A 10,000-nucleotide genomic window follows, 5' to 3' on the forward strand; every position below is an offset into this window, starting at 1 on the left:
ATAAATAAATAATTGAATAAGTAAATGTTTTTTCTTATTCTTATTTTCTTTTCTTTTTCTTCTTCTTCTCCTTCTCCTCCTCCTCCTCATCTGTCATCTGTGGGAGGGAAGATGAGGTAAGGTGTGTGGGAGAGAGAGAGAGAGAGAGAGAGAGAGAGAGAGAGAGAGAGAGAGAGAGAGAGAGAGAGAGAGAGAGAGAGAGAGAAAATTGGTGGGACATGATATAGTTTACTTGAGTATCCGTTCCAAACCCAGAGAACGGGACAGCAACTTATAAAAGAAAACGTATGTAAACAAATCTTTCCCTTGTCTGTCTGTCTGTCTGTCTCTCTCTCTCAAAGGAATCTTGTATGTGTGTGTTTTTCAAGCAAAGGTATATTAATTAATAGCGCTCTCTCTCTCTCTCTCTCTCTCTCTCTCTCTCTCTCTCTCTCTCTCTCTCTCTCTCTCTCTCTCTCTCTCTCAAGCTTGGGGGCCACCACTAAGTCTGCCTTCAACATATCTATATTACTTCTATCTTTTTAATCTGCTGACCTGAAAATGCAGATAAGCCATTAAAATTTACCATCAGCATTATGAATTTAGTTGCATATATATCCACAGTTCAAATTACAATAAGACCGATTTAATGAGAAGGCCCTTCAGAGTCCAAGGCCTGCTTCAGGTGTGAGCATTCACATAATATTCACTCATGTACCTTACAAATCATCATATTACACAGTTTTTTGTTTATAGAAGGATGTGTTGCATACAGCAACTGCCCTCTTTGCTTTAAACCAATCAGAAAAATACTTCTTAAGTTTTTCTAGTATATCTGTGGGCTGTTGTTGTGTACCTACAGCATGGCATACAACTTTCTTCACTTAAGGATCATTCTCATTTATGACCTTGTACTGGGAATGGCTATCCATTTTGCTATGTTGCCAAAGGAATTGTGGGCCGTTCCACCAGATCTTGCTATTACACAATTCATCCGCTGTCATGCCTCTAGATGCATGATCTGCTGGGGTATATATATACTGTGTCTCTACAAATTTCCACTGATCTGGTGAAGTGTGATCTCTTATTGTTTCTACTCTATTTGCAGCAACATATACATGGAATCTCTTTGCTTCATTTGCAGTGTAACCAAGGACTACTTTGCTGTCTGTCCAAAATACTTCTTCCACATTATTATACTCAAGTTCTCCCTTCAAGAGTTTATGGATTCTAACTGACACCACTGCTGCTGCTGCTGCTGCTAGTTCTAGTCTGGGAATTGTTATGGTTTTTAGAGGTGTGACACGTGACTTTGCCATTACTAATGCACAATGAATTCGGCCAGTCTTGCTAATTAATGTAATATATGAGCACTGGCCACATCCCTCTTGACAGGCATCTGAAAAGTGATGGAGTTCAACCTTTCCTACTTCCCCAAAGTCATGGGGTTTGTAGCATCTAGGTACCTTTAGCTGATCTAGTTTGTGCAGCTCATCCTTCCATTTTATCCATTTAGGTTTGACATAATCTGGCACCTCATCATCCCATTCAACTGCATTCTTACATAATTCTTGTAAAATTTGCTTTCCAGTCAGTATGAGAGGTGACACCAGACCTAATGGATCATATATAGAGGTCACTGTTGACAGAATGCCTCTCCTGGTGAGTGGCTGGTCTTTCACCTTTATTCTAAATTGAAATGTGTCAGATTCTATGCACCACTCAACTCCCAAAGTTCTTTCTATAGGCAGTGTGTCTTCATTCTTACTAAAATCCAAACTTTTAATTCCATCTGCTCTCTCATGAGGAGAAATTGCAGCTAATACAGCTTTGTTGTTGTTTGACAAGAACTTATGAAGGTTGAAACCTCCCTTGTAACATAATTCTTTGCTCTGCTGAATAAGAGTGACAGCTTCATCCATTGTAGCTACTGACTTCAAACCATCATCAACATAAAAGTTGTTTGTTACAAACTTGGCCGCATCAGCATAAAAGGGCCAGATTCTCAGGAAACCCTTTGTATTATTTGTATGTGCAATATTTTTCTATCCTCTGTGTCTATTATTTTATGTCCAAAGGATGGGTGGCAGGTTGCATCATCCTTCTTTGTTGTGCAGGCTTTAGTCCAACAATATATGTATCAATCAATCAATCATCTTGGTAATAAAAAGAATAATAACAATAATTTTTAACTTTATTTTCTCGGTTCTATTTCCTTTCTTTAATAATAATGATGAAAAAAATAATAATTATATAATTTAATATAACCTAACATAGCCTATCTTAGCTCATAACAGAAATAGGTAGGTCAGTTAAGTTAGGCCAGACTAAACTGCCTTACTTTAGGTCACTCGTGTAAGAGAATTATTGATCTTATTGTGCTAAATCCTAAGGACTCCTGCTATCTGATGTCATTCTACTTCTGTTCTCTTTCAAATTTCTCCTCATCTCCCTCCACTCCTTTGCACCGCTGTAAAGGGTCTTGGCGCACTCCCTTACCTCCTCCTCCTCCTCCTCTGACGAACAGTTCCAGTGGTACTTGAAGAGGCCGCTCAGTTTAACAAGCTCATTCTGGCTCACCTGGAAGACAAGTGCCAGTGAATTAGTATGGAAGCTTGGGTGAAAATACAGAAGCAGGAAGAGAGTTTCAGAGTGTACCAGTGAAAGAGATAGAAGATTGAGAATGGTGGTTGACTGTTGTATTCAGAATGTGGAGAGAGAGAGAATAGGGGTGAGGGAAAGTAGAAAGTCAAGTCTTGTATAGCAAGGCTGCAGATTACAATTCACCTGTAGCTGTAATCAGTTGTTTACTCATTGATACTCAGTGCCTCCCAGCTGACCCATGCCTCTGGTCTCCTGGTGGCTTTGCTTCTCCCCAGACACTCATCCTAGCACTCCTAGCTCTCCTGCATCATCATAGTACACTAGTGTTGTGAAAACTATCTATATTTTGTGCTGCCCTGTCTAAGAGTCTGGATTAGCACACCTAAAATGAAGAAGCACTGTGTTGTTCCCTGTACTTTGCGTCTTTCTGGTCCAGTGTTGTCTTGATCACCGTGCACTGGTGTTACGAAGCCCTGTGTCTTGTGGCGTCACATCCAACAGTCTGGGATCTGAAGCATCATGGATGTTGTTCAGTGCCTCAAAAACTCAATTCCTCCAATTCAATTCCTATGGTGAGGCCATAGGATGACAGATTAACAAGATTTCTACATCATTAATGGGAGAAACATTCTTGACAACCCTGCTCATCATCTATGTGAGGTTTGAGAAAGTTGTGGTGAGGGAGCAAACCGTTTGTGAATACTGGCCTGTGTGTGTGGCAAACACTCTGCCACAACAGAAAATATTGATAAGTTAAGTCTGGCTTGCTTGAAGTAGGAAGTATTTGCTTGAAGCTTGATGTGCATTAGAGAAAAGAGCTTGCTTAAAAGAGAGAGAAAGAGAAACAGGGGGAGGAAATGGAAGCATCTGCATTTGATTTCAAGTATTACAGTTCCTAATAATTGTGGCACCACTGTGAATTACTGGCCATTAAATTTGCTTGGGTTAGATAAAAATTGCATTAATTTTTTTGAGGATCAGTATTTTAGAATGAATGAATAACAAACACATTTTATATGTGCAATAAAGAGGGATTAATGACAGCTTTAGATATTCTCTCTCTCTCTCTCTCTCTCTCTCTCTCTCTCTCTCTCTCTCTCTCTCTGTGTCTACCATTCACTGAGTTACCCCTCTGCATTGATACACACCCCCAGACCACCTCCTCGCACCTCCCATCAGTACATCACCACTGCACTCAAGCTCCACTGCTCTCAGCGCCTCACCACCAGACGTTGCAAGGGCCCTATTCTGAAACGCCTTGCTCTCTTGCCATGACTATTTTCCAAGGCCACAGAGATGATCAGCCGGGTTCTCAAGAGTGTTTATCATGTTATTAATGTGGAATTCTTGTTAATATGCCACTAGAACCATAAATACACCCTTAGAAACCTGTGTAACATCAACTAGAGAGCTTTTTTTTAATGTAGTGGAGGTGCAGTGCAGAAGCGTTTGAGAATTTTGAGTCTTATGATCCAACCAGACCAACATTTCAGATACACGCATCACTGTAACCTTCCTTATCTCAGTCATTGAGTTAATGTGGCCAGGCCACATGCTGCTTCTGTCTCCAAGAACACACCTACTCATTTCACTGATATAAGCAACCTTTTCAAAGTCCCTCAGAGCCTCTTCCATTTCTAACAACAACCAATATTTAATGGGCTCCTAAACACACACACACACACACACACACACACACACACACACACACACACACACACACACACACACACCTGCAAGAATTTGTCTTACCCTTAGCCAGTACTCATCTTATACATATAAACAGCAAAGTGAATGAGTGTTGTGGGCATAGCATTGCACCACTGCCTGCATAAGTTACTAAAGCTGTGACGCACCTCACATGCCTTGCCTGTCACCTTGCCTGTGGTCTGGGGAGGGGTGGGGTGGGGTGTTACGTCGCTGGTGGTGGTGGTGGTGGTGGTGGTGGTGGTTACTGGAGGAGGCTTGGTGAGGGCTGGGGTGGAAGGAGGGTGGCTCAGGCTGGGGGTGGGGGTGGCATCATCATCATCAGCTGTGACACGGCTGGGAGAGTACCTGCAAGAGAGAGAGAGAGAGAGAGAGAGAGAGAGAGAGAGAGAGAGAGAGAGAGAGAGAGAGAGAGAGAGAGAGTTACAATGTTTAGAATCGAGTCAGTCCAGCCTCTCTCTCTCTCTCTCTCTCTCTCTCTCTCTCTCTCTCTCATTCATTTTCCTTGTATTTCTCTAAATTTTATTTCTTCTTTATCTTTCTTCCTTTCCTTCTATTTCTTTCCTTTCATCTTCTTTTCCTTCCTTCCTTCCTTCCTTATCGTTTCTTATCTTCCTTCCTTTCTTCAATCTTTTCTTCCTTCCTTCCTTCATTTAATTAATTCACACACACACACACACACACACACACACAGGGAATTCTGGAGAGAGAGAGAGAGAGAGAGAGAGAGAGAGAGAGAGAGAGAGAGAGAGAGAGAGAGAGAGAGAGAGAGAGAGAGAGAGAGAGAGAGAGAGAGAGAGAGAGAGAGAGAGAGAGAGAGGGGGGTGGGGTGTTTTAGGAGGTAATATAATGGTAAGTTATTGTTTTACCTCCAAACCATTCCTCCTTCTCCTCCTCCTCCTCCTTTCTTCTTTATCGTGGAATATCTCTTTATCTTACCATTATTCTCATTCTTGTTCTTTTCTCCTCTTCCTCCCCCCTCTCTCTCTCTCTTTCAAACAAACAAACAAACACGTCTTTTTCTTTCCCTCCTTTTAACTCCCCAAAACTTTCATTCTCCCATTTCCATCTCTTGAAATTTCCCCATTCTCAGCCCATTAACAGCCAAAACACCCCCATTACCACCCATTAACACATGCAGAGCTCCAGTGACACCCTCTCCCACCCCATTCCCACCCCCATAAACAAACTTACCATCCCCTTCACCCCCAAACACCCCAAAAAACACACCATTCACTCGCTCATCACCCCTTGCCTTACTTACCCAAAGACTTGGCATCGAGGGTGTTGGGGGAGGGGGAGCAGGCTGGGGGGAGAGACTCGCTGTTCCTCCCCCCTTGTGGAACCCAGTGGAGGTCATCAAATACTGCCGCAGGGGGAGAGTACCCATAGCCCTTGCCCTGGGGGAGATGGGGAGATTAGTGTGGGGACGAAATGGGGAGGTTGGGGGAAAGAAGGGTGTAGTGAGACTGGAAGGTAGGTTATGATGGAAATGGGGGAATCAGGGCAGCAGATGGGGAGGTTAAGGTGGGGAGATTAGTCTGGGGAGGTCAGGAGAAGGAAACTGAAGGGAAAATGTGTGCTTAGTTTAAGGTGTGAGATGAGGAGATGGGGAGATTAATTTGAGGGTATGGGGAAATGGAAGGTTAGGGGAGAGAGGGAAATGGGGAGGTGAGTGACGTTTGGAAAGGGAGAAAAATAGGGAGATTAGTAAGAGGAGATGGGAAGATTCATTTTGGGGAGATTGTGGGAGGTGGGGGAGGGTAGTGTGGTAATAGAATGGTGAGATGGGAAAATTTGTTTAACAGAATATGGAGGTGGGGAGATGGGGAGATCAGACTGGTGGGGAGATGGGAAGATTGTGTTCGGTTTTAGTGTAACTGGAAAGGTTAATTATATGGGTCTTGTATTTTGGGGGAGGTTAATTCAGGCAGGAGATGGGGAGGTTAGTTTGGGGAGTCTGTTAAGGGCAGTGTTTGTTTGTGTCATTGGGGAGATTACCTAAGACGATTATATCGGAATTCATTACATCAATATATATATTAAAAAAAAAAAAAAGAAAAAAAAAAAGGGAGATTAGTTTGGGGAGATTTGGGAGAGGGAGGTTAAAATAACAGCGTTGTACACCTGTGGGGAAAATAGACATTAGTACACCTGAGTTAATGTAATTAGCAGAGGCAAAGTAAGGAAGAGGGGAGAGGGGAGGGAAAGAACAGAATCTCCTCTTACTAACCTCCCTATTTCTCTGCTCTGCCTTGGGGCTGTGATGGTGGTGGTGAGAGCCTCCCACTCCCTGGCTGCGCAGCCCCAGCCCCGCCGCTCGTAGGGGTACACCTCACCCAGTGGGGAGGGGGAGCGGCAGGGGGACCTCAGCCCCCCGGGAATGGGAATGGCGCGGGGAGTAGCGTGGGGAGCGGCTGGGGGGTGAGCGGCCCCGCTCCAGGGAGGCACGGCGGTCTGGGGGTGATGAGCGGCGCCCCGGGGAGAGGGTAACAGAGAGCGGGTAACACGGTAACACGGCGTGGGGAGCGCTGGGGGCTCCAGCGGTCGCGGGGTGGGGCAGTGTAGTGGTGGTGGTGGTGGTGCTGGTAGCATGGACTGCGCCACCCTGTGGGGCTGGCGCGGCGCCCCCCATCGGGGCTCCACGGGGGGCTGCGGGAGAAGGGAGGACTGATGCTGCTGTGGTACTGCACCACGGGGCTGTGGTACTGGCAGTGGTCTGGGGGCAGGGAGCCCTCGGGGGTGTGGCAGCCGCCACACCCTGAGTAGCCATCTGGCCTGGCGGTGAAGCAGGGAAGCCGCCAGCATGTGGGGGCGCTCTGGGGTGTGTGGGCCGTGGCAGTGGTCTGGGGGCGGGGAGCCCTCGGGGGTGTGGCGGCTGCCACGCCCTGAGGCCGCCACGCCACGCACTGAGTAGCCATCTGGCCTGGCCGTGAAGCAGGGAAGAGGCCAGCATGTGGGGGGCGCTCTGGGGTGTGCGGGCTGTGGTGGTAGGGGCGGGCTGGGCTGCGGGAGTACTATAATAATAATAATAATAATAATAATAATAATAATAATAATAATAATAATAATAATAATAATAATAATAATAATAATATTGCTACTACTACTATTACTACTACTACTACTGCTACTACTATTATTATTATTATCGTTATTTTATTAAGTTTGGAAAAAAACGAATAAGAGAGAGAGAGAGAGAGAGAGAGAGAGAGAGAGAGAGAGAGAGAGAGAGAGCGCTAACGGTTTTTTCCCACGGGAATGGTCGCATGATGCCTTTCTTGCCCGGAAAGCGTCTCTGACTGAAGATGCAATCTATAAATTTATCAGATATAGGATATTTCTGATTTCATGATAAGAAATGTTGGAAAATGTACACCTAAAATGAAACTTCATTTATAATTCTACCACAATTAATAAGAAAGTTACAGATTTTTTGTTTATTTATGCATATTTTTTTAAGTGTCACTGACACATTACCTTTATTCCATTAATATTACTACTACTACTACTACTTCTACTTCTACTACTACTACTACTACTACTACTAATACTACTACTACTAATATTGCTAATACTACTATTACTACTACTATTACTACTACTACTACTACTACTACTACTGCCTGGCGGCTGACCATACGTACGTACATACATCGAAGGCGTAAGGTCCCGGCCGGCGTGGATTGATGTGTCATGAGCAGGGTGAAGGCCGCAGGAAGCCAAGGCCTGTAAAGTGTTAGCGCGAATCAAGGCGGTGCTGAGGTCCCTGGCCGGCGGCGCGGAATCGTGTGTCATGAGCAGGGTGAAGGCCGCGGCGCCACGCCACCACGGCCCGCGGCGGCCTGATCATGATGACAATAATGTGACCACACCTGTTCACGGGCGGCGTGCCTCTCCCGGCGGCGGGGGGAAGAGAGAGAGAGAGAGAGAGAGAGAGAGAGAGAGAGAGAGAGAGAGAGAGAGAGAGAGAGAGAGAGAGAGAGAGAGAGAGAAATATGTAATAATAATAATAATAATAATAATAATAATAATAATAATAATAATAATAATAATAATAATAATAATAATATCTAAAACATTCTCTCTCTCTCTCTCTCTCTCTCTCTCTCTCTCCTAGTGGTAATTTAAAAGATTTCTTAAATGAATTGGAGAATATTATTGTTTGTATCTGGTCCTAAGTGAACTACATTCAACATTCAATGAATATTGAATTGATCCATGTGGTCAACTGGCTGGAATCCAATAAATTATCTCTTAACATAAACAAAACTCACTATATGGTGGTGTGGCTGGTGGTGGGTGGGGCGGGGCTCGGGGGCCGGGGGATGCAGGACGGGGGGCTCGTCGTCGTCGCTGTCATGTCCCCCGGGGGACACCGGCGCCCCTCCGATGGGGGGCACCTCCCGGGGCGGCGAGGCTGGTAGGGACTCCTCCCTGTGGGCAGGCGTGGGGCAGGGCAAGGGGACGGATAAGGGGGCAGTGGGGCAGCTGCCATGGGAGGAAGGGGGACCGGGGGCTTGGGTCTTGGCAGGGGGTCCTTCTTGGGCCTGGGGATGGGGGATGGCGGGGTGATGGTGAAGGTGACGGGCGGCTTGGGGATGTTGGTGAGGTCCAGGGTGGGTGGGGGAATGGGGATGGCATCCAGGGTGTCTGGGGTGGGGGGCGGGGCGGGGTGGGTGGGGCAGAGGAGGAGGAGGAGAGGGACATGTTGGAGGGGCTGTGCCTCTCACTCTCTCTGGTAGGGTACGGAATATCCTCTAAATTGAATGTCTTTGCCCCGGATGCCCCGCTGGAGGAGTCCGGGGTCAGGTCATAGTACCCAGACGTGTCGCTGGCCGGGTAGCTCCTCCCTGACCCTGAGGTGACCCGGAATGCCCCGGTTCTGCCCCGTTTTGGCGATGACTCCCTTGGTGACTCCTTGCTATCGACCCCAACCGAGCCACTGGGGAAAGTGGCTCCTCTTCCTCCTCCTCTTCTTCCTCTTCCTCCTCTTCCTTCTCCTGTTCTTGCAGTCTTCTTGGTGGAGTATAAGAGGGGCTTTCACCATTATCCGAGTGTCTGCGGAATCTTCTACCCTCTTCTTGTTCCTCTTCCTCTTCCTCCTCCTCCTCCTCCTTCTTCTTCCTCGAGGTGATGCGTTTATTGTCCTCCTCCTCCTCCTCTCTGCCACTTATTGCAGTCCATTCTTATTTCCTCTTCCTCTTATCTCTTGTAAGTCTTCTCTCCTCCTCCTCCTCCTCCATTTGTACTGAACTATCACTGCTCTTCCTCCTCCTCTTGACCCTCTTCCTCTCTTTCTCCTTCCTCTTCTTCTTTGCCTTCTTATCCAGTTTCTTCTGCCTCCTCTTCTCCTTCATTTGCTTCTTCCTCTTCTTCTTCATCTTCTCCAGGGTCTTCTGTTCTTTCTTCTCCTCTTCCTCTTCCTCCTCCTCCTCTCTCATCCTCTTTCTTCTTCTTTCCTCCTCCTCTTCTTCAATTTTCATGTAGTCTTCCTCCTCTTCTTTATATAGTGATGTGACCTCTCTCTTGCATCTTCCTTCCTCCTCCTCCTCTTCCTCTTCCTCCTCTTTCTTCTCTCCTCCTCCTCCTCCTCCTCCTCCTCCTCCATCCACCATCATAAGGAAAGCTTCGTATTCTTCGGTCAAACAATCGGGGAAGACCTTTGCCTCACTCTTCCTTCTCTTCCTCCTCCTCCTCCTCCTCCTCT

At 46.3% G+C, this 10,000-nt stretch overlaps 1 protein-coding gene and 2 long non-coding RNA genes across 3 annotated transcripts in view; 1 reads left to right on the top strand and 2 right to left on the bottom strand.

The window, feature by feature from the left end:
* LOC135098490 (uncharacterized) overlaps positions 1–10,000 on the top strand; it is a 92,236-nt gene that overhangs the window by 26,321 nt on the left and 55,915 nt on the right. The gene's annotated exons all lie outside the window — the stretch shown is intronic.
* On the bottom strand, positions 2,417–9,340 carry LOC135098478 (uncharacterized). Its single transcript, XM_064000877.1, has 8 exons — positions 9,332–9,340; positions 8,568–9,050; positions 7,946–8,019; positions 6,524–7,296; positions 5,555–5,690; positions 4,466–4,638; positions 2,966–3,092; positions 2,417–2,559 (listed from the first exon to the last, which is right to left on the bottom strand). The coding sequence occupies exons 1-4, from the start codon at positions 9,338–9,340 to the stop codon at positions 6,660–6,662; spliced, it is 1,203 nt and encodes a 400-aa protein (XP_063856947.1). The 3' UTR covers positions 2,417–2,559; positions 2,966–3,092; positions 4,466–4,638; positions 5,555–5,690; positions 6,524–6,659.
* LOC135098492 (uncharacterized) overlaps positions 9,610–10,000 on the bottom strand; it is a 5,111-nt gene continuing 4,720 nt past the window's right edge. The window contains exon 4 of the long non-coding RNA XR_010267055.1: positions 9,610–10,000. This exon is cut by the window's right edge and continues 914 nt beyond it. This is a non-coding gene — a long non-coding RNA (uncharacterized LOC135098492).

This window comes from Scylla paramamosain, unplaced genomic scaffold (assembly GCF_035594125.1).
Source record: "Scylla paramamosain isolate STU-SP2022 unplaced genomic scaffold, ASM3559412v1 Contig66, whole genome shotgun sequence".
In the NCBI taxonomy this organism is placed as follows: Eukaryota; Metazoa; Arthropoda; class Malacostraca; order Decapoda; family Portunidae; genus Scylla; species Scylla paramamosain.